General features: G+C 35.1%; 3 protein-coding genes across 3 annotated transcripts; 2 read left to right on the plus strand and 1 right to left on the minus strand.

The window, feature by feature from the left end:
• The first annotated feature begins 249 nt into the window (after positions 1-249).
• Positions 250-2,044, plus strand: LOC108225595 (UDP-glycosyltransferase 73E1). The gene has a single exon (XM_017400500.2). It carries the CDS (start codon positions 440-442, stop codon positions 1,913-1,915), a length of 1,476 nt encoding a protein of 491 aa, XP_017255989.1. The 5' UTR covers positions 250-439; the 3' UTR covers positions 1,916-2,044.
• Positions 2,045-3,575: 1,531 nt separating this feature from the next.
• LOC108227472 (uncharacterized) lies at positions 3,576-16,520 on the minus strand. The gene is made up of 20 exons (XM_017402623.2): positions 15,416-16,520; positions 14,741-14,812; positions 14,459-14,663; positions 14,244-14,352; positions 9,922-10,017; positions 9,562-9,795; positions 9,406-9,477; positions 9,217-9,298; positions 9,075-9,134; positions 8,930-8,982; positions 8,666-8,835; positions 7,142-7,355; positions 6,929-6,986; positions 6,749-6,805; positions 6,319-6,564; positions 5,081-5,145; positions 4,916-4,972; positions 4,735-4,828; positions 4,340-4,480; positions 3,576-4,249 (listed from the first exon to the last, which is right to left on the minus strand). The coding sequence occupies exons 1-20, from the start codon at positions 16,289-16,291 to the stop codon at positions 3,881-3,883; spliced, it is 3,330 nt and encodes a 1,109-aa protein (XP_017258112.1). The 5' UTR covers positions 16,292-16,520; the 3' UTR covers positions 3,576-3,880.
• A 4,244-nt stretch (positions 16,521-20,764) lies between these two features.
• On the plus strand, positions 20,765-24,550 carry LOC108192914 (vacuolar protein-sorting-associated protein 37 homolog 1). Its single transcript, XM_017359450.2, has 7 exons — positions 20,765-20,925; positions 22,315-22,536; positions 23,033-23,120; positions 23,544-23,583; positions 23,741-23,787; positions 23,893-24,013; positions 24,182-24,550. Exons 1-7 carry the CDS (start codon positions 20,909-20,911, stop codon positions 24,343-24,345), a joined length of 699 nt encoding a protein of 232 aa, XP_017214939.1. The 5' UTR covers positions 20,765-20,908; the 3' UTR covers positions 24,346-24,550.
• The last annotated feature ends 13 nt before the right edge of the window (positions 24,551-24,563 follow it).

The following is a 24,563-nucleotide window of genomic DNA, read 5'->3' on the forward strand; positions in this document are numbered from 1 at the left end:
AAATTTTTCTATCAATAATCACATGTTGATGCCATTTTTGTTATATATTCATTGATGGCAGAGATGGATTTACTCTATATGACATGTTTAATAAAGCTCAATATATGAAACTTTTACAAGCTCGGATAAGAATTGTCTGGAGAGTATTGATAATTTGATATCACTCGAAAATCTCAATATATGAAATTTTTATAAGTGTAGTAGCCCTCCAAAAAAACAAAGAAATGAACCAATATTAGAGGAACAATCCCATACTCAAGTCCTAGCCTCTACAGCACCTCATAATCCTCTGGTCAAGATAACTCACCAACATCCTCTGTGTGGCCTCTTACATCACCACAAAATACAAGCACCGCCTATGAATCAATTTCTTTATATATCTCACTTGTACAAACTAACTCACTCGCAACAATTTATCTAGCAAAACACAATTTCCCTCATGGACAACCTAGCTCATCAGGACCTTCACTTCATTTTGTTCCCTTTAATGGCTCAAGGCCATACTATCCCCATGGTAGACATCGCCAAATTGTTGTCTCAACGCGGCGCTGCTGTCACCATTATCACGACTCCTGTAAACGCTCTCCGCTTCCAGGCAACTGTCACCCGAGCAGTCCAAGGCGGACGCGATATCAGAGTTGTGGAACTGAATTTCCCCAGTGAGGAAGTTGGTTTGCCAAAAGGATGCGAAAATTTTGACATGTTATCCACGCATCTATTAGGTGGACAATTTTTTGCAGCAGCTATCTTGCTGAGGGAATCATTTGAAACGTTCCTTAAGGATGTGGAACCGCCTCCGAGTTGCATGATATCTGATATGTGTCTTCCGTGGACAGCTGACGTGGCACACAAGTTTCACATTCCGAGAATTGTTTTTCATGGTCCTTCTTGCTTTGCACTCTTGTCAATGCATACTCTGTTCACGTCCCAGGTGATTGATTCAGGATCCTCTGAACGTGTTTTTGTGCCTGGCTTGCCTCGAAAAGTGGAAGTTAGTAAAGCTATGGTTGAGGGGTTTGTAAAACCTTCAGCCTCATCTATGGACCCCTCTGTTATGAAAGCTTTCCTTGAGCAGATTTTAGAATCCGAAAAGAAAGCGTTTGGGGTAGTGGCTAATACTTTTGAGGAGCTGGAGCCAGAATTCATTGAAGAGTACGCGAATGTCAAGGGTAAAAAGGTCTGGTCGATTGGGCCAGCTTCACAATGTAACAAAGACGTATTAGAAAAGCTTGAGAGAGGTAACAAGGCCTCTATCAGTGAACATGATTGCTTGAATTGGCTAGGCTCACGCGAACCAGGCTCTGTGCTGTACGTGTGCTTGGGAAGTTTGGCTAGGCTCGCGACATCCCAGTTGATAGAACTAGGATTGGCCTTAGAGGAATCAGACCTCCCTTTCATCTGGTGCGTGAGATACAAGACAGAAGAATTTGACAAGTGGATCATAGAAGAAAATTTTGAAGAAAGAACTAAAGGAAAAGGCCTACTAATATGGGGCTGGGCGCCACAAGTTCTGATACTGTCACACAAGGCTATCGGAGGATTTTTAACACATTGTGGCTGGAATTCTACGCTTGAGGGTATTTCAGCAGGAATCCCATTGTTGACATGGCCTTTATTTGCGGAGCAGTTTCTCAACGAGGCTCTCGTGGTGCAAATCTTAAGGACCGCGCTGAGTCTTGGTGCAGAGCGGCCTATTCAGTTTGGAGATGAGGAGGAGGTTGGAGTTGTGGTACAGAAGCATGATATCAAAATGGCTGCATTAGAGTTGATGGACGGTGGAGATGAAGGAAGGGAGAGAAGAGAAAGAGCTAGAGCACTCGGAGAGAAGGCGAAAAAGGCAATGGAGGAAGGAGGTTCTTCTCATCGGAACATGAATCTCCTCTTACAAGAAATAACAGCACAGGCTAATGTATAAGGGGCTGTCATATCTGCTGCAAGTTTAGTTTATGTAACTTTCTGAGTACATGCAAAGAAAATTGCATGTATTCATAATACATGTCTCATGTAGTTTTCTCAATTTCTAAGAACATTGATTTTACTTTTACATAGACATGTAGTGCGAGCGTATCTTTTGTTAACGGAAAGAGAGAGCACGGATGAAGCAGTTTCGCCAATTAATATGTGCAGTTATGCATTTATACAAAGTGGTGTCATTTTCTGTTCCTATGCATAACAGAATCACCTGAGGCACCAAGCCTGATGCAGGAAATTTAACTCTGCACTTGTTGATCACTGACTTCCATAGTAAAGTCAAAAGTATGAGTTTTAGGAGAATTGATTTCAAACTGTCATGTTTTAAAACTGATGAGGATGATACAGTGCAACCGTCTTTCTCATCGTTTTTTGTCATTCAATACTACATACATGTTTTATTGAGAAAAGGTCCAAAAATTATTATTTTTGAATAAATGGACCTCAATGTTATTTTCCAGGAAACTGTCAACTCTATTGCATTTTAATTTTTAAAGGAAATCATAACTAGAAGTTGCGTTTTTAACTAAACGTTTGAACCCACAATTAAAAATTATGTTTTTATCCGACATTATAATTTATAAACAAGACATAAATTTGCATTTTGAAGTGATATTTTAAACTATTTTCGCAATAAATGTCAATAGAGACTTTATGCTAAACAATGAGATTTGAGGATAATACCATATTTTATTCACATGTGTATTGTCCAGTACACATGTGAAAATAATTTACTCCGTTCTTCTTTCCCGATCTCTTTTGAAAAGTTTTAAAACTAATAAATTTATCGGATAGGATGGGGGAGGAAGGAGCAAGTTTCAAACGATACACAACAGAATAAAACGTGCATTCATTTCGGTACGTGTTCTTATAAAATATAGTATTATAATTTTTAAGAAGAAAAAACTGAATAAAAATTAAATATTAATATTTATTCAGAAAAGAATCTTAAATATAAATTAAAATTATATTTTATAGGAATATTAAATGTGGCATGTTCTTGTCCTCATTCAGAGGAGCGGAGGGAATATTTATTTTGACTTGTGATTAAAATTATATAAATTATTTGAAAAAATTAAAAAAAGCACATTTAATACGTCTTAAAATATAACTTTCAATTTTTAAAATAATAAATAAATATTTTAATATTTACAAAGATTAGTCAATTCAACTTCTAAAAAATTGAAATTGACATTTAAACGTGTAGAAAGAATAAAGACACCCGCACTAGAAGCCCAACCCCAGTCTCCAACCGTTTACTGGATAACTGGAAGTGGTCACTTCTTGCTTATCATCAAGACCGAGGAAACTAGGCATTCCATTCTGGATACTCTTGCCATGTTTCTGCCTGTATTTTTATTGCTGCTTCATCGTAATATCACTCCTACCAATTTACAATGACGTGCGATCTGTGAGACTGTGACTCCGTTGAATTACTTTCCATACCTGCAAGGCTTAACTATCATTAAGTACCTAATTGCTGTGTCCAGTGTTTAAATGCATCCTCTATCATATTCGATGCTCCGGAGTCTGTACTAGACGCATGACATAAGACGGGGCAATTTCCTAAAATTAAAGTAATTACTAATTACCATGGACTCCAATTTCCTAAAAAAAGTTTTGTACATAACCAAATATCAACAATTGCAGCAGCTTTTTCATACACTAGCAAGTCCAAAATCCAGAAATAGCATAACTTACTACTTAAAGCTACCTAGAAGTCTTGCAGACTGCATCAAACAGCCATGCTCTACAGTCACAAGTATGTGCTATATCATTGGATAATATGCAAAGGAAAATTATCAACATGATGGATCGATGATCAATCTACTGTGTATAAAATGATACAACTACTGCAAGATATCAGTTGCATGGTCCTTGACATCTTGGTCTTCAGCAGATACCCCACCTATAATGGCACATTGACCTTCGAGTCATCAACGTCTTCCAGGACCTCGGCAGATTGCTCCTTGTCAGCGGCGGTAGATGTATCTTGCTCCTCAACAGAAACCTTTATTACAGCCATATCTTGGTCACATACCTTTGTAACAACCATATCTTCGCCCGAAACCTCAGTGGCAGCCATATTCTGGTTATAACCTTCAGTAACAGCCAAGATATCTTTATCACGAACCTCAGTAACAGCCATATCTTGGTCAGAAACATCACTAACAGCTGATTCTTGGCTGGCAATTCGGCATTGGGGAACATATTTTTCTAGCATAGTTGTTCCCTCAAAAGTAAGCATTTGCCAACACTTCTTCCTGTAATTGTTAAGCTGGCAAAGTAGAAGGGTAGAAACTGTTACACCATAAAAGTAATTTTATATATAAGCTGAAGATAAGAGACTAAAAAAGTTCATCTGTACCTGTTCCTGTGGTATCTTCACAAAACCAAACTTTTGTGTCCATATAGTTTCAGCTTCTTCAGCAGCTGGTAGAACAAGACTCTGGACACTCAAAAAGGCCAACAGTTTCTCGATACAAGAGAATAACAATTGAAAATATCCCTGTGAAGATGTTTTATAGTTAAAACACAATAAACAAGACACTAGAATCGGAAATAATAATCTCCAGTTTTAGAGAAGGGATGAGATTTTGCCTTCCTCCAGCTCATCAAGAGTTTGATATTACTAATAGTCAAAGTTTTTACTAGAATGTATAATGCAATTGACCAATCAACAGGGATATACTCTAGGCATAAACAAATGTTTAACAGACAACAGAACGCAATATCTTGTTTAGGCTTTCTTTCAAACCTCACCTTGCCCTGGTTTTCCTTGGTAGTTGCAACCAACGGGAGTTCTGCTAAGTCTCGTCCAAAGATTCGTAGAAGTCCAGCAGACACCACAGTTGAGCTACATGATACATCATACAAGATAGAGCTTCAAAAAAATATACTAAAGCACTAAGACTCAAAAAGTAGTAGACGTAAAATTACATACTTGACTGTTAAGATTGCACAGTACATTCCACTTAAGTCTTGGCCTCTTATATTCCTTCTGCAAAATTCAAAGCACACACATATGAAGAGTGCATATTATAACAAGGTACTGGTTGAAATAAAACTTGCACGATCTGGTGAGTTGGTGAGGATATGTGATGCATACCCATAAACCATGGATGGGATATAATCACGTCCTGACAGTACATCAACTATAGGATCGAAATTCTCCTGAAGAATAGGTAGCTAACATCAGAGAAAACTTAACAAAGTATTTTTGCAACGTTATTATACTAACGCAGAAGTTGCCTCCAAGCCAGAAGATATACGAATAACAGTAATCAAGCATGGTTTACAGCTTCGATAATAACTTAACTATGGGAATCGTCATCAGTCATCCAACAAAAACAAGAAGAATTCTAGTAATCAATAGCATTATTACTCCCTCATGTAATTATAAGTATTTAATATTATGTCCCACAGAAAAAAGTTTCTGTTATATTTCTCGTTCTATGTACAAAAGACCAATATAAAGACGTGATTGTAAACCAGAATGTAAGATCAATATGAATAAAATTTAAATTACATCCTATAATAATTATTAATATTTGTTGAATATGTATATATGCATAATATAAACATAATAAAATGTATTATATATTATAACAATATTTTATATTTAAGTGGTTCGTATCTATTACATTATACCCTGTTATATATAATAATATATATAAGTAAAACGCAGCACCGTGCTTCGTTTTACAGCCATGCTTGATCCTTGATGACAAGACGAGACAATTGGATGATAAATAACGTAATAATAATCAATTAGAAAACTAATCCCTTCTATCAATAAATGTGACCATTATTTACACCTCTTTTCCTCTTTAACAATATAACTTTACCCAAAAAAAACTTAAAAAGGTATAGAACACATATATATTAGCATCAGTTTACTATATTGTTGACAAAGTGAGTCATAAAGTTCAACCACACCTATTTCCGGTTCCTAATTATAGAATTATCTCCATCTACTTCACTATGTATATTATCATATACAAGCGAACCCCAATATATTCCGAGCCAACTAATTATATAGTATATTTAATGTTTGATCAATGAAGAAAAGAAACAGCAAATGCAGAACTTAAATTAGTAGTTGGTGTCACCCTTCGTAACACCTCAAATCAAGGTCTTAAAATATTGACCTTCGGCCCTTCCCCAACACTCACAAACAATAGGTATATCAAACGTGATTTTTTAAATTTTGACTCCTTCGTTTCCAACCCTTCCCTCCTCAACATCCAACTCAAATACGCGTATTTATATAGTGCGGATCATAGTGCACAGAATGGCATTTATCCTCTAACATACAGTGCAAAATAATTTCATTAACATACGCACATGGAAGATAGCACAAGCCTCTGAAAGCAACAATTTGTTTTCACGAGATGATATTTTGGCACTAAGAAGCCTCCACTTCACGTCAAAATTGGTGACACATTCCAGACCCTTATCAATGTGCTGCTTCCGAGTGACATCCAAAAGAGAGTCCGTAAGCTTCTCTGCTCCAGAAACCAAGAGATTCTGCAAAGCAGAATGAATTCTGTTGCAGTCTGAACAGCAAAACCACTCGCCACTTGGCAGTTCCTGTGCATAAGTGCCCATCAACGCTTTGTCAATAAAAAATTGTAATGCTAGACACATGAACTTATCAAGTCCATGTATTAACTACCAAGCAATGTCTTAGACAGAAATGCTACATATATCTTTTATTTCTATATATAACTATACAAATTACTATTTAAATTTACATATTTAATAATAACCTCACCTTTAGATCAGCCATTTTGTTTTTCTTCAAGCAACCAACATGGTATTCCCTCTCGCACTGGGAAAGTAAAGGGAATAAAGAAACATAAAACCTCAGTTTATCTAAGGACGATGCAAGCAATCAATCTTTAATCACTTTGCAGTCCAATAATGATCAAAGCTGACAACTATAAGAAAATACCTGATCACAGAGAATAACTGTTCGTGGCCCAAAACCAGTTCGGCTAAAATCGTAACCTCTGTGTCATACAGAACATCAATAAACAAAAAGGAGACTAGAATAAGTGAAGGTAGTATATAAGTTTGCCATTAAATTAACACTTTCGATGGGTAAAAATGGTGATGGCTTGAGAAGCTAAAAAAGGATTTTTGGCTTTATAATGCAAAATGTAACCTGCAAAGGACACATGCGAAAACTTCAGAATCTTCTGGGTTTTTCACAATGCGAATGCAACGTTCAGTTATCTGTCCTATAACATCTACTCCTGAAACTCGGCCAGCTGCAAGAGCATTGGCATTGTGCGCGACAAATCTTTCCCTCTGGAACATATTATGACAGAACTTACAGTACCATTTACCACGGGGAACTGTCTGTAAGGATGCACATTCTACAAACATCAACAGAATCGGAGTAAAGTTCAGATGCAACAAACTGATATGAAAATTTAATATATAAACAGGTGCTCCTACTAGGTACAGAGAAGGTGCCAAAGACAAAGAGAACAACAGGAAAATTCACAGTTCATTTTAGACAGTTACAAAAAGCTGATAGTCTTGAGATTTGAGAACATCCCAGTTACAAGCCCATGATCTGTTTAGTCCATCAAAACGAACCTTGGAGTGATAAGGAACCCAAAATCTAATCAGGACTAGTGTCAGGAATCAGCTTAAGTAGCAGTGTCATATGAGCAGGGATAGTAGTAGTAGGAGTAACAGTAGTAAGGGTAATTGTGTCCTTTCATTACAAGTTAGTAGCACAAGTTAATGGAACTGAGTAGATCTATGTATAGACTCTACTAACTTGTGCTACTAACTTGTAATGAAAGGACACAATTACCCTTACTACTGTTACTCCTACTACTACTATCCCTGCTCATATGACACTGCTACTTAAGCTGATTCCTGACAACTAGATACGACTTTCTATGATTTGTAAATTACATTGCAGGTTAGTGTCGGGTCCAAGGTACTGTATGTTCGCTATCATTACTGAAACAATAGATTACGGCATAAAACCCCTTCCAAACTAATCTACATAGGCTATCAGCCCAGAAAAAGAAGATGGTCTACAAACAGATTGAGACGACCCCCCAGCCCCAAAATTATGGTACCTATCAAATTAAAAAAAAGTGCTAGATAAACACCCCTTGTACCAAAATCGGTTTATTGGAAATGGTTTACACCTCTACTAGGTCACATGAAAGCATCAAAATTATATTATATTCTGTTAACCTAGTCACCGTTGCAAATATTTTCGTCTGGGTCCACATGGTGTTTATTAACATAAGCAGGGTAGGGATACGACAGGAAGAAGTAACTATCCACCTCAATATAAATACATACGCCAATTACACTGCTATAAATGAAAGAAACTTGTGGCTCGAGGCCAGTGGTCCATAACTTTTCTCGCCTTAATTTTTAAAATTCTTCATCCACTCAATCTCCATCACATGCGCCAAACTAAGTTCAAAAAGAAAACATTTTTAAGATATCTACCCATATATAAGCTAGCTGGCTTATCCGTTAATTTTAAACTAACAGCATTTGCAAGTTTCAAGTTGCAACAGTATTACATTCTCATAACCCCAGTAGTCTTCATAAACAGATCACCAAAGAAGAACTCGCTATTCAACATGATTACCATTTATATACATGAGATTATGAACAGTGATCAAGATTTTCCAAGTTCTGAATTTACCTCGGTGAAAAGACCTAGGGCATCCATCACAAAGCAAAAGATCGCCACCATCCGCACAGATGATGCAGAGGTCATCATTATCCCGAAGAGAATTCTTCGTGCGTTTCAACAAAAGAGACACTGCATATTCATGGAGAGACACTCCATTCGATGTGTATATGTAATTATATCTGAAAACCGAGAAATTGCATATTAGAAAATTAAAAACCTTATCTTTAAATTTTAACTAAGGGCGAAGAGGAGGACAAGGAAATGATGACATACGGCTTCCGCCGAGATGCCCAGCCGGCATGCGCTTCGAACTGAGATGGACTAACCTGTACAGAGTATACAAGAGAACAAGGGAATGCCCCTTTGTTTACTTTATTCACAAAAAAAACTCCCTAGGAACAAAGAGCAATAAACTTACATCACTACTGCAACAGCGGCAATATATTCCAGTTTCTGTTTTGTAACCCTCCAGCAATTTCTGTCAACAAATTCAACATATTACGAACAAGGTGACAGCTAATAACCACAAAAAGGCATGTATAACGATCAAATTCAACAACCTTTCCTTTGGAAAAATATGCTACTTCAGAACCATTGGGCAATCCATCCTTCTCATAAACCAATCTATGCATCTTTTGATCTCTACATGCATAGGCAATTTAATAAAGTTTAATAGTTGTAATATGTAAGTATTAACCTTGAGCAGCACTATAAGTACAACAGCATTCGAAAGTAATTAATGTACCAACTTTTTTGTTATCTTCCACCGGCTACTGGAGGCAGTTTTGATGGTACTTTGACATGGAACAGATTTTGGTACTCTGAATCAATCCAGTCTATGTTTCAGTTACCAAAATTACTGATTCAATAGCCAGAAAGAAATTCAACCGGAAAAGAATACCTACTTTTTTGAAATCTTTTTCTGACTCTTACTCACTGACAAGACACGACTTGGAGTACTTTTACGAGACTTTGGAGTTGATGATGTCTTTCCTAGAAGCTTTTCTCTGCTCTTGTTTAGTCTAGGAGTCTTTTTGACAGACACCATCTTTAAAGGCTTCCGTTTACTCTTGATTTGTGACGTTTTGTTTGACGAGGCACCAACAGGTGAAACTGGAACCGAGACTGCTCTTGATGATCTGGGTTAACAAAGTGAAAAAATGAGTAATGATCTTTTATTATAGCAAGTCAAGAGAATACAATCAAAAATGCAGGGAGGCAAAAAAAAAAATTATAAGATTATCTTTAGAGGAGAAGAAACTAACTTTCTTTTCGGTTTTGAATATTGACGACTCCCTCGCTTATCGTCACGTAGTGAAGCTCTTCTTGGGGACAGAAGACTCAAATCTTGTTCACAGTTCCTAAAATGAATTTAACAGGAAAACATTAGAAGTGGGTAAATAAAGACACCAATTAAAAGGAAAGAAGTGGGAAAAGTAATAGATATTCATTACACAAGAACCTTATAGGATAAGTACTACATTGGATACTGTAACAAAGAGAGAAAATATTGGAAATCATACTGATAACAAATAAACTACAATAATTGTATTAAGCTTTTTATCTGCAATTGTTATTTTATGGAACTTCTCTTTGCAATCCTTTTGTGAGAAACCCGTTACCACTTGTACGAAAATTGCAATTAAAACCCGGCTACTGACCTGGAACTCCCCAGGAAGGAACTCATACATTAACTGTCACAAACAAATCAGTGAATAAAAGACCTCTTCTCAACCCAAAAATTAATTTTAAATCTGAAGTTACCTAATAAATTCAAGAGAAATACTGTGCCGAAAAGAAATCTTTAGAATATTCGAATTTGGTTCTTTTGCCCAAATATTTCTTTATTCCATCTAGATATATTAGACCTAAAATTTAAATTCTAAGTAGTTCAAGGCATGGTCAAACTAATCTAGAACACAAAAACACAAGGGAATATTGAGAGGCAATAAATGATAAACTAAACAGCATCTAGAAACAACACAATTTATGGTAATCAAAATCAACTTGACAGATCTAAAAAAGATTTGATGATTTAAGTATTCGGGTGGAGTTACTGATGGAATCCAATCAGCTTCGACTTGCCGAACTCAACGAAAGCTGAAATCTCAAGTCTGGTACAGCAAGATACTCACTCCTCTGCGTGCCAATATATTCTTCTACTTGATGCCTTCTTGGTATTAATAAATCCAAATTGTAGGAGCTTCCAGACTTTGGGCCTGGATCTCGGTTCTTCTAGAGAGCTCTGACCGTTACTAATAATAGTGTTTCACTCCCTTCTGAAAAAACATACTCTGTGGGGCCTTCACCACAGCATTTTTTAAACCCAGCAAAGTTGTGGACTGGTTAAAGGTATTTGGGCCCACACCACCAAAGTGTGCTTTACTAGAGGTATGTGAACCCACATTTTTAGCAATCTCTGAGTCCAACAGTCATTTAAACTTAGAACAGGTTTCAAGCCCAAAAACCAAAGGCCTGTGTAGTATAAGGCTATAAGCTTATCTATACTTGCTATATAAGTAAAACCAGAACATTAAATGTTTGTTAGTCCGTTAGTATTTGGGCTTTAGTACTTAGACTAATATGGGCTCATGTTCTACTTAACCTAAGAATCAATTTTTTTGGGTCTAACTATTTTAACAAACTATTTCAGTTAAAACATATAAGTATTCTAATTTAAGCACAAACTTAAGATTTTACTATTTCAAAAATCTATTCAAACTTAAACACATCTCTAGCTGAGCACGGTTAGATAGCTCAAGTGGTTAAGAGCTTATCCTCAGTCGTCCCATGTCCTGGGTTCGAGCCTGGCTCACCCCGAAAATTTGTTAGAACGGATACTTACTTGCAAGGCTATAAGCCATATTTGTCAAAATAAAAAACACATCTCTAACTCCTAACCATATTAGAAATCTACTAAAATTTATACAATTAAATTAAAAATATTAAACATACGCCGGGCGTAGAAATAATAAAATACCAAATATTAAATATATCTCGTGCATCGACGGTATATATGCTAGTAATTTGGTAAAATTTAACAGGCTTACAATCCCAATCATAGTCTACGCGTTCCTGTTATCAATAAAGAACTTTTACTTAAAACAGACTTGAAAGTTGGGCATGTCACGTGAGCTACTTGATCTTTTCAGTTTGTATATTGGCTAGGAATAATATCACTATCTTCCTCACAACATGCAACTTGAAGCACTCCATTTTGTCATATCTAATATGTAATATCTGTAGTTGTAGTACATTTTAAATCAATCACCTGATTGAAGTACATAATTAACCATCAACAAATATAATAGCTTACTAAAAAATTACTTCATACAGAATTTAAATAAAATATATATATATTATAGGAACAAGTACCTTTTTCAGGGAAAGCTAAACAGGCCTTAGAAGAGCCCTTTGAAGTAGCAATTAGTGTAAGTAACAGTCTATCTGAAATTGTGTCTTAAGTTATTATTTAATTAGTAACAACTAAAATCTTGCCCAAGTAGTGATTCAAGGATACAACTGGATATATATTAACTCAATCATCAATAGTATTTGAAATGAGATGGGATTGCAGGTGGGTTACTGACACAGGAAAACAAAAAAAAATAGAAGGTGATGTACAACTAGTACCACAACAAGTGATGTATCGAGAAACAAATTTTACATATAATTTGAACCCAACACATTATTTATATAATAAGCTTAGTGCAGAACGTCTACACACTGCAGAAGAATGACATGTCTGCCTAGATCCCAAGGTCATTATAGGGAAAACCCAAATAACCACCAATCAGCTTAATTTAATATGCAAAATTCTGCTTTTTAACACACCAAGTCCAGTACAATGATTGTCATAAAAAATAAGTTATAATATTAAAATCCTTCCAAATTTAAGTTATCTTTATTTACTGACAAAAGCGGAAGGTAGCTACATATCTGAAGGGCCAAGTATGAATAGACAAAGAACCTTCCTACTGTGAAGTGTATAATGACTAATGAGGATGAGTATTAAAATGTGTTAGATAGTAAGCAAAGACATCAAGGCAAGATCAGCATGTTACTCCTATAGGAGATTCAGCATGTTACTCCATGAAGATTTCTGTCAAGTCGTTAATTATATTCAAGAGCATAAAATGAATAAGTAGAAGATTTGAAGGTCAAACAGGTTGACTATAAAGAAAGCAGCAAGTCAAGATGAAATTCATCTTGACGGAAATGTAGCTGAAAAAGAAAAAGCTATTGAGTTGTGGGGTATAAGCTTTGGCATACCAGAAAAGAACTGAATCAAGATGGGGTGGAGGTCATTATTATTAATAAAAGATTGTTAAACGATATGGTTGAAGCGAAGAGAAGAGGATACAACCTACAAATTAAACTCGTTTGGAGTTTAGATTAGGATTTAACTTACTGTACTTGCTATTTATGCATATCAAATAGGATTGGACGAGCCAAGTAAATGTCAACTTCGGGAGGACTTGGATGAAGTCCTCAAAAAAACTCTTCATCAAGGAGGCAAGGATGGATCAATAGTCATATATGACCTCATGGGGACTAAGGAGGGGAAAAGATAACAACAATGTCAAGAAATATTTTACTAGGGAGGGGAAAAAGATAACAACAATGTCAAGGAAGATTTTGGTCATGAGATAGGAATGTCAAGGTAGCTGAGTTCTAAAACGTAGTAGTTCGCCCTTTTTTTTAACTTGTTATATCTTTAGACTTTGTCCAAGACACCTAATTTTAGTTTAGTTTTCCATCAATTCACTTTTAGAAGCAGATTAAATGCAAGGAAGACAAATTTAGGCCTGCGTAGGCAGCTAGGTGGGTACATAGAGGTGGTTTCGACATAAAAGAGATATTCTGCACATGTAAATGTAATTACAGAGATAGAATCTTTGTTTTAGATGTTCAGCTTTGAAAAGAATAATAGATCACAAATTAAGTGGTGATTATTGCAAAAACACAAAGGAGCTTTAATGGATGATGTGATTAAAAAAAACACTGGTTCGTCAATATAAATGATCTAAAAGATGGCAGGGCAGCAATTTGAATGATCCTATATAAACTTTAAAATTTCAAGGATTAATGAGACGAACTCCAGAAATCAAAGAGATCTCTTCAAATGCATGAGATAAAGTGTACTAACGAGAAAAAGGAATGGCCCAGAAAAATATTTATAGAATTCCAAGCAATGTAGTCTCTGGGTACCCCATGCCCGTGCTTACCAATTGATCGACAATTCGAGTCTCGGTGGATAACTCTGTGTGAGTGTGCGCGCACATGTGTATTTAGATTATTTGTAATGACCTTGTGTCCTTGGCAAAGAAAATATTTGTAAAATTCTTGTGCATGGGAGAGAGAGAGAGAGAGAGAGAGAGACCTTCCGATTGTATATACAGACATAGAAAATGCCTCTTCCGATTGTATTTTGGACATTAACCATTCAGTTGAAGTCATAGATACTTATATTATCAGGAATACCAATGATATATGAACACGTAACTTTAATTAGGGAATATATAAGACAAAGTGGGATAAAGAAAAACATATCGATAATCCAATAGAAATGAGTATGAGAGCATACCGGGCTTCCACTTCAGTTGTTTGTGTTGAATTATTCTGTAATTTTTCCAAATCCATGCATGGCTCACAAATGTGTTCCTCATTTCCAGCACGATTTAAAAGAAACGATCCTACATGTTTACCATATAATTTAATACATATAAAAAATTTTAACAATCAGTATCTCTTGGAACATCAAATTAATAGTTAAAATAGCCAAAGAAGAGCTTAACTAACCCTTGCAGCTATGACAAATGATAATTTCTTTTCTGATCAGTGGACCAACAATACTCTTAATATCTGTTGGTAGCGTCTTCAAACTATACTTATTGCATGATTTTACCACCTCTAGGAGGCTTTTACCATTCTCAAAGCAAATATACTGTGATGCACGTTTGTACACTTTGCAAGCATGAACCTCAAATGCACTAGGAGGAACAACCTACATGTATGAAGGTATCATATAGCTAGGTACTATCCAGAGCAACTACTGAAAGCATAAATATCATCATCACTTACCCTGGATCCCTTGCACAAACTACAAAAGCACAAGATCCCAGTCCCTTTAATTATCCCTCGGAGTGCAGACTCCTATTCAAAAGCAGATGTTTAGAGTTAAAAGTAATTAAATAGTAGTGTAATCAAAGAAACTTGAATAAAAAGAGTTATTCAAACCAAAAGCTTAGTCCTGACTCTACCTTTCAACTAAACAGATTAATATATAGATTATGTCTAAATATACGCTTTCACCATTGACTTGCAAAATTTTAAAATAATCTCAATAATTTGATGTACTTAAACTTGTTAGCTTCCATCTCCATTATAAATTGAGAAGGATAAGATGCATATACAGAGCAACTACAATTTGATTAATAATGAAATTCTGCAACTATGAACTTAAGTTTTCAAGGGAAATGGCAATATATTTTTAGAGTGTAAATTAGATTCAAAATAATTTGAAAATTTAAAGGATTATAGTGGTATCCCATACTTTATCCCATGAAAGAAACATGGCCTAAATGCACAAATTAAATGCAAGGAAATATATGTAAATTATATTATTGCAAGGTACTATACTTGAATACTATCAATGTGTGGCATATAACAGCAGGTCACCCAGAAACATATAAACACACTGACCAGCATACAGTAATGAGATATGCTGCCAAAATTTAAATGAAACATTAACATTACCTTTTTTCCCGTTCCATTATAGAAAACCGGATAATTTTCCAACATACCAGTCTCGAAAAGTTCCTTCACAGTTTGAGGCTTCTTACTCAACTCAATTTTCTTCACATTTTCCAACTCCGATTCATTTACATTTCCAAGAGCTTCAACCAACACTTCAGTTAGATTTCCCTCTGCTACGGCCGCTACTTCATCTTCCTTTACATATTTTAGTTCCACGGTCTCAACCGGCTGCATATTCAATGCTGATCGCGTGAACCGCCTTGAACCTCCAATCGAATGCATCTTCTTCTTCTTCTTTCGCCTCTTCACTACTGGCGTGACCAAAGCTTCCTGCACCTCCACCTTCATTTCAGAATCAACATTCAGTTCCTCCGCAATTACAGAATCAACCTTCGGTGCCTCCACAAATACAGAATCATCCTCCGGTGCCTCCACCACTACATAATCATCCTTCGGTGCCTCCACAACTACATAATCATCCTTCGGTGCCTCCACAACTACAGAATCATTTTCCAGAGCCTCCGCCATTCCAGAATCAATTTTAGGTGCCTCCACGATTACAGAATCAACCTTCGGTGGCGCCTCCACCATAACAGAATCAACTTTCGCTTCGATAATTACAGAATTAACCTTCGATTCATCCATATCTACAGAATTACGATCCTCAGACGATATTTTAAGCCGCTTATTTCTCCGATACACATTAATTTCTCTGCACTTCGTAATCGAAGCCATAGCCTTCGGAGACTGATCGATAGATCCATTCACCGCAGAAACATTTTGGGGGAGATCGCCAGGTTTCGAAGAGCGAGTTCGACCGAGTGACTCAGTCACCTGCAACTGAGCCTCCATTGCAAATGCTAACTCGCGCTTCATACCTGTTGCTCCAGGACGGCAATACGTAAAGACTAATCAAACGCAATTCTGCACAATTATAAGCATCTTGATCAAGATATAGATACAGATAGATGTATCTATCGGTGAATTGCGCAAACCCTAGGGAGATTGTTCTTGGGAGAGATGGAATATAAAAGGGTTACAGAGAGGCATACTCTTGCAGAGAGATTAAGATTAAATTTCATTTATACTGTAAATACAAAAACGTGAATATACTGTTGAAATTTAGCAAACCAAAATAATTTTTTATTTTTTAAAAAATAAAGAGACAGTAATTTGCGAATTGTAGTCTAAGACTTTGGATGATGTATACTTTGATACCAATCCTTTAAAGATAAGCAGTTTGCACCCTCAAATTTCGCTTGTGACGTTCAATCCTTACGTCAAGTCTAACGATAAACGTTAAGTGGCTCAAGGATGAATAAGGAACAAAACATAAAGGGTTAATTATCAAACTGGGCACTTACTTCACACCGATATATCATCCGGGGCACTCTCGAATTTTAGATCTCATTTGAAATACCGTTTTCAGAAATTGTATCAGTTTTAATAATAAAATGTTAAATTCGAAAACAAATCGACAGTTTAAGAAGTGTTACTCATGAGGCTTTAACACGGTAGGCTATAGAGATTATGTAGGTACAATTAATTGAATTTCCACATCCAAAAAATGGGTAAAATTGATGGTGGAAGAGATGGGTTATGAGAACCCTAATAATACATATATAGCCATTTTTTGAACGCAGAAATTCAATTAATCATACCTACATATTCTCTATAGCCTATTATGTTAAATCCCCAGTAACACATCTCAAACTGTCGATTTGTTTTTGAATTTAACTTTTTACTTTTAAGACTGATACAATTTCTGAAAACAGTGTTTCAAATGAGACCGAAAATTCGAGAGTGCCCGGGATGATATATTGATGTGAAGTGAGTGTCCAATTTGATAATTAACCCAAACATAAAGTGAAAACATAAAGTGGGGTGCCCATGATTTGAGCAAATCGATTAAACCGACCCAACCCACCTCTGTTTTTAGCTAACTCAGCCCAATATAATTAAATCAAATTTTAAATGGGTTAAACATTAAAAATCCCAAATTAAATAGGTCGGGTTAGGATTTTGATAATTTTAACTCATTCCAACCCGACATATATTATGCATGAATGATCCATACTACTCTCTCTGTCTCACTCGTTTCTTAACATATTTTTTTTTCACTGCTCGACACGCACTTTAATGCGCCTATCAAACATAGTTTTATAATTTTTTTAAAAATTTTTTTTTTCTGAAAAAAATATAAACATTGAATTTTTATTCGGGAAAAATATAATTTTTTAAAAAAGTTGTAGAATTTTGATTTTATGTAAAAAATTTAAAATTTTACATAAAATCAAAATCACATATTATCTATTAAAATTTGTGAATTATTATCATTCTGTTAAAATAATAGTCAAACAACTTGAAAGTTTTACAAAGTTATTCGTTTTGAACAAGTTCAACAATGTCATAACAAGTGCGTTGTAAGTGTAATATGAATAGTGTCATAATGATTCGATACCTCATTTTGATGGTTGAACTTCAATAATATAATTTTGTATTACTGTTCAGAATAATATATTTGAATTGCTATGACGGGGAAGTGAAAACACTATAAAAGAGAGAGATATTGAAATGAGAAAATCTAAATTTTTATTAATAAAATGGTGTAATGCATGTATGGGGATGTCTTAAATATAATGCATCTGTTGAATATTGTAGTATTTTTAAGAAATCACTCGGACATTGTTGAGACATTCATTTTTTTCAAATATCATAAATTTTAATTCAAAACACAAATTTAGGATATTCTTGAATACAAGCTCTTTAAACCTCAATGAAGTAGCAATCACTATAAATACATTTAAAAGAGAAAATGACTCACATGACTCACATCCCGATCACCAAACTGAAACACATAGAATATCAATAGAAATACATACTGTCTATAGAAGGACACACAAGAACGGTTGAAGCAAGTATTTTATGCAACACTGAAGAAATAAATGGTAATTCGCAGATTCACCTGATTTGTTGATCATATGTATAATTAGATGCAAAGAAAGAAAGGGGTGAGATGAGGAGCATGCACGTTTATGCTTATACTGATTACTTTAAGTATTGCCGAGTCGTCATGTCATTTACTTCCGAAATCTAATGCATAGAGATCTGAAGGCCAAATATTTCGTGAGGGTTGCATTGTACATAATCTTATTTATTTTCTCAGGTATAGGGATGTTCGATGCGATTTTGAAGGACTACATAGACCAGCTTGTATCAAATATTCTCGTCAGAAAGACATTATTCTCATGATCTTCCGATCCATGTATGTATTTTCTTGATTTGGTTTGGTGGTAACTTGATAGGATCACTTGGGGTTTACCGAGATAGTTGTTCTAGTAGACACTTACGTATATAATTTTAGTTCTGTCTTGGGCTAATTCGAACTTTATAATCTAGCTATCTTAATAATGTTACTAATGTAGTAAACATTAGTGGCCGTGCCCACCCACCCAACCAAATTTTCAGTAGAAGCCTTTAATGTATATATATTAGATAGCTTAATTCTTGTTGTTAGGTCATTTGGCCATTACTGGATTTTATAAATTCTTTTAGTCACAGTTGCTAACAGCAAAAGTCTATAAGACTATAAGATGTCCCTGACTACAAATTATCTAGCAAGCAACAAGTCCACTTAAATGATTAACAATATACAATTACAAACAGAAACTAATTATACTGACACACACATTGTATGGTATTATTGAAATCAACATAACTCTGTTTTTTGTCTGCCGCAATGTTGCTGCTTGCTCTTTCTTCGTTGTTTAAAGTCCATGACTCTCATGATCGGTTAATCTTTCACACACAATATTACCATTAGCATTAGTTTGATATTTTTGTGACTTGAAATAACAGACTCAATTTCTATAATGTATTAGAAAGATTCTTACAATATTTTGAAGTTTTCTATGAGTCATATAATTTATTTTGCTCCCCCCCCCCCCCCATTCATTATCATTTCTGTGTGCGCCCCAGACATTAGTACATAGATCATTTATATAGACCTCCCCACAACATGCTTAATCAACTAAAACAAACTGCACTTACAATAATTATATCTAGCTTGCATCTAAAAGTACATTTATATAGACCTCCTCACAACAACTGCCCGCATCACTTGAGAAGTTTTATTAAATCAGAAATCTCAGTCAAAAGATCATTCAACATCCCATTCGCACTCTTTACCTCAGGCATGTCAGGGGGAAAGTTTTCGCTGCAGAAATAAATGGCTGATTCAGCATCTTTCACAGATTCTTGGGCTTCTCCAAGTGAGTTGGAGTCTAAATTACGAAGGATGGCCGGCAAGTGACCAGTTATAAGATCTTCGAACGACCAAATGCATGGCCCAAATGACTCATCTTTATTTCGGTCCTCTAACAATTTCAGAGTCTTATTCGAAATATCTATAGCAATTTTAATTTTGGAATCAATGAGCTCTGTAATCTTGGTTTTGTAGCTGATCTGTTCAGTTGGCCAGCCCATGATGACGTTGAAGGTGCAACACGAGAGGAAAAAGAAGAGAAAGGGAAGTTGAAGTTTCATGGTATGTTTTAGCAAAGTTATTCCAAAAGATTTTGGTATAAATGAAGGAATGAGAGATGAGTGGCATGAGTTAGATGTATAATGTATTGGGAGAGAGATACGTAACTGCATTCCTTTCAATAGTTTTAGTATGAGTAAGAATTTTAACACGTCCAACATTTGCATCTCACTTGAAGTTTCCAAAACACCTTAATTTGAGTTTCATTAGTAACTAACATGAGTTGCGTTTATGTTTTTGAACATCAATTACGAGTTCCCAGACCTCAACCGTTGACAAAAATTGCACAAGAGTAATAGATAATAATAATTTATTAAAAAATGTATATAAAAATAAAAAAGGAACACTTGTGGAAAATGCTAGTTAATCAAAAAATTTTCCCAATTTTTTTCTCAATTTTGTCAAAAACATATGATTCACACCAATAAAAATTAGACATCTGTTTGCTATATTATTTGGAAAAAAATTTGAAAACAAACTTTGAGATACATATTGATGAGCTAAATCAAGTCACGCGTGTTATTTTTTGATGATCTTTTCAAGATTTATATTTTATTTTGTAATATACAGCCATAATTTATTAACATTAAAATTTTCGGATATATAGCTAAGAATTTATTAGCACGATTGGATAGTCCGGTGGTTAAGGGCTTATCCTCTGTTGGCCCAGGTTCTGGGTTCGACTCTGACTCACTTCGAGATTGTCTAAGAACAGATACTCAATTGTAAGGCTTATAAGCCATATTAGTTAAAAAAAACATACAAAAATAAATAATTAATTTTATTATAAAAATATTTCACAAACGCGGAGAGCGCGTTCTTTTATCCGGTAGATCCAAGCCCACTTGGTTAATTAGAACTTGTTTTGTTTGCATTCATCAACGCGCTGCTGATAGCTGAACCGGAAGACTGCAATCTGTTGTCTCGAAATTCGACGATCCTCTCATATCATGTTCAAGTCTTTCTGGTAACCGTTTCTATCTCGAATTTTACATCTCTAAACTCTATCTCGCTTGCGCTTGTTATAAATTTGTGCAAATTGTGCTTTATTCTGCTCTTAATTTTAGATTAAAGAAAATTTGAATTCCGGCTTTTGGTGCCTTGCTAAGGGATATTGTAATTGAAGCTTAGCGATTAGCGTTGTGTTTTGTCCTGATTCTTTTTTTATGTCACAATTTATATATTCGTAAAAGAATCACTCTTCCTTGTAAAGAGGCACAAGGATGAAATTGTTTCTGTATAACTAGATATAAGGTTATTACAGCAAACTAACAAGTTCAGGCCATAAATGATCTATTGCCGTAAATTAGAAATCGCTAAATCGCTAAATTAGCTAACTGGGTGGTAGAAGGAGAGTTCTAGATCGAGTAAATAGTGAAAACAGACTAATGAGAACACGGGTATGAATATAAGTTGATCATGGACTTCTGTTGCAGGATCTTTGATTTGGGGTTTATAATATATTTTGATTAGATTGAGAAAAGTAACAAAAATGAGAGAAATGATATTGCAGAGGTAGAAAGAAGTGAAGTATACCTCCTACAATTATAATATGTACATCTTTAAAGCTCTTAGGAACATTCCTATCAAAATGACAATATGACACTAATGATGATTATCCTGAGACTTCTATGACTTATCTAAACCTCATAATTAATATGCTTGAACTTTATTGATTAAATTTATCCTATTCTGATACAGGAGCATTCAGTAAACTCTAGAATTAATTTTTTCAGGAAATCCTTATGCAAAATTTGAAACCCATGGACTGTTTAGACTTGCCTCGTTCTGAATATATGTTCTTTTAAATTTTCTAAAGGTTGCATCACTTCTAAGAAAATCTATGATAATGAAGAAAAGAAACATGGTAAAGTGGTTTAGATACAAATCATTGAAGTATGGAAGATATATGAGTATCTTTTATTTAGAAAATTACAGATTCGAGCTATGTATATAGGCGCTAAAGCTATAATGGAATGAGGCAGCTAAAGCATTCAATCTTTGCATTATTAGATTTAAAAAAATGTTAGGGTTTTTATGTACTTTTAAGTACTTGTGCTAATTATTATAAAAAGATTAGTTTTTGGTCGGACATGGTCAGGACTTGAAGCTGTACAATATTAACTGTAAAGGTCGTAGGGGCGGTATACATTCGTATACATATGTGAGGAATAACAAGCACAGTTAACTTTATACATGAGAGTAGCAAACTAGCAATAGTTAACTCTGTATATGGAAGCTTTACTGATACAAATACTTAATAGACATTATTCCGTGAATACTTGAGACGTAAGCTCCATAATGCATAACTTTTGCACTCCTGGTTTTAAATTTTCTAAACTTTTTTTATCTACAGGGGTTCTCAAGAACAAGAAGCTCAGTCGAGACCTCAAGAAATCCCTACGGACTCATGGTATCCTCCATCCGTAATTAGCTCCCAACATTCTTCTCGGCCTGGTACACCTAATAGCAGCTCTTCAAGCAGCTTCTCAGCCAGGCCTGGTGATAGAACTCAATCTCTCTCTCCTGTTTCACCTGCCGAGGCTGCAGGCATTATTGTTTATTTGAAGGACAAGAGGTATCTTTTTAATTGGTCTTTTCTTATGCACTTGAGCATTTCCTATTTGTTAAACTGTTAATGCCTAAAGTATTAAAATAAATTCTTATAGGATATCTATTAATCGTATTTATTCAAGTTATAGAGTGTTTAGATTCACTTTAAGCAGCCAAGCCAGCTTATGATTAGTTCTGGAGTGATTTTTTGTTAGCTTGATACGTGTGCATTCAGGGGCTTTATGTTTATTACGAAACATGCCAACAATTATTTGACCCGGAAGTTTGTTGGGACAACTAAGACCTTTTTGTTTGGACCAGGGTTTTGATTTGGGTCAAGTAAAAGTGCCATTCTGTTTAAAATTTTTGAAAATATTCCAAGTGCGTTCTTTATTTGTATAATTTGGAAGCGATAATAGCCAAGTAAACAGTACTAAACCTTTTTTTTTTTCCTTGTTAGTTCCCTAAAATAATTTAGTAAGTCATTAAGATGTTTCCATTTTTTTGCTTTGCCCAACTAGTGTTGATGAATTACGGAGACTCTTGGCGGACAAAGATGCATATAATCAGTTATTACTGTCTCTTGACATGGTCAGAACTCAAAACCATGTAAGTTGCAATCTTACCTCAACCACTTTACATAGCTAATTATCTGTTTGCTATGTGCCTGTTTATCCTCTTTACTTGTTCCAAGAACTGAAATTCTGTACTACAAAAATTAAGCTTTTGAATCTCATATATAGTCTTAGTTTCTATTGCTGCTTGAGTTCCATTTAACATCTCCGTACCACTGTGTTCTAAATGTAAATGACGCTACAAGCAGTTAGCTGACTGATGATTCTAGTAGCCAATGTAAAGAAGTCTTATCTGTGCTTTTGTTTGAGATGTCTTAATCTAGGATGGGTTTGTTATTCTTTTGACTGATATTTTCAACTCTTGTGATAGCTAATAACATGACTGTCATAGAAAGCTGGATATATAGATCTATTTAGCAACTATTTCAGTTACTTGGTTGATTTGTGCTATTAACAGGTAAGGGATGAACTCAAGAATGAAACTCTGCAGCTTGCTAGTGAGTCTGATACTATATTCCATCACAGTCTTAAACATTTCTTCTTCTTCTTCTTCTTTTTTTTTTCCTGATTAGTCTTCCACAATGTTCCTTATTGTTTGGGCAGTAATACCCAAATTTGGAAAAGAAGCAAATTTGATTAATCTTTATATGACAGGGAATAACCTGGAAAAAGAATCTTATTTGATGGAGTTGCAGAATCAGGTGGTTTTTTTAACTGTTTTATGATTTTAAGGCCTGAATTCTTAAACACCTAATCACTGAACCAAATGTTGGCTTTCTATATTTTGTTTCATTCTCGTGGTACAGTGCAGAATTATCAGAACAACTGAACTGGCAACCGCTCAAGAAAAGCTAAACGAACTTGAGAGACAGAAGGCAGAGATCATGAAGTCTTATTCTCCAGCATCCCTACTCCATCAGATTCAAGGTAAATTATGACAATATTATTACTATCTATAGTAACGTCCAGATCCTTTGTCACGACGCTTGACCTTTGGCCGTTTAGTGTGAGAGAGAGCCTATGGCAAGAGTTGAATACGAGTATACAACTCTCTACTGTGACTGTAGGCTAAAAAATGTTGTTTTTCATGTGCAGTGGATTTGAATAACATAGATGAAGAATCTGAAACCCTCCACAAGCAGCTTCTTGATCAAGAATGTGATCTCCCAGTTTTTGTGCAGAAGTATAAAAAGTTGCGAAATACATATCATAAGCGTTCCCTCACCCATCTTGCTGCTAAGACATCTTTGATGGGATGAAACTGAGCACATATGAAATGTAGAAGAGCCAGGTGGAGACTTGGAGTTGTGAAAAACTAAATGAACACAAAACTGAGTGATCTTTTGTTTCAAAATGTTGATTGTGATATATTTTCATTTTTTACCTGCTTCAGTACACACTACAAATCTTGTATATTATGTTAATACATATCTAATACAATATATAATTATGTTTCTATGTTAAGTTATATATCTCT

This window comes from Daucus carota, chromosome 6 (assembly GCF_001625215.2).
Source record: "Daucus carota subsp. sativus chromosome 6, DH1 v3.0, whole genome shotgun sequence".
NCBI lineage: Eukaryota > Viridiplantae > Streptophyta > Magnoliopsida > Apiales > Apiaceae > Daucus > Daucus carota.

Coding starts and splice junctions, on each gene's coding strand:
- LOC108225595 (XM_017400500.2), top strand. CDS start 440: ATGGACAACCTAGCTCATCAGGACCTTCACTTCATTTTGTTCCCTTTA.
- LOC108227472 (XM_017402623.2), bottom strand. CDS start 16,291: ATGAAGCGCGAGTTAGCATTTGCAATGGAGGCTCAGTTGCAGGTGACT. Junction 7,356..8,665: donor CCCTAGGTCTTTTCACCGAG/GTAAATTCAGAA, acceptor TGATGTTTGTAG/AATGTGCATCCTTACAGACA. Junction 4,973..5,080: donor ATCCCATCCATGGTTTATGG/GTATGCATCACA, acceptor TGAATTTTGCAG/AAGGAATATAAGAGGCCAAG.
- LOC108192914 (XM_017359450.2), top strand. Junction 23,584..23,740: donor TGAAACTCTGCAGCTTGCTA/GTGAGTCTGATA, acceptor TTTATATGACAG/GGAATAACCTGGAAAAAGAA. Junction 23,788..23,892: donor TGATGGAGTTGCAGAATCAG/GTGGTTTTTTTA, acceptor CTCGTGGTACAG/TGCAGAATTATCAGAACAAC.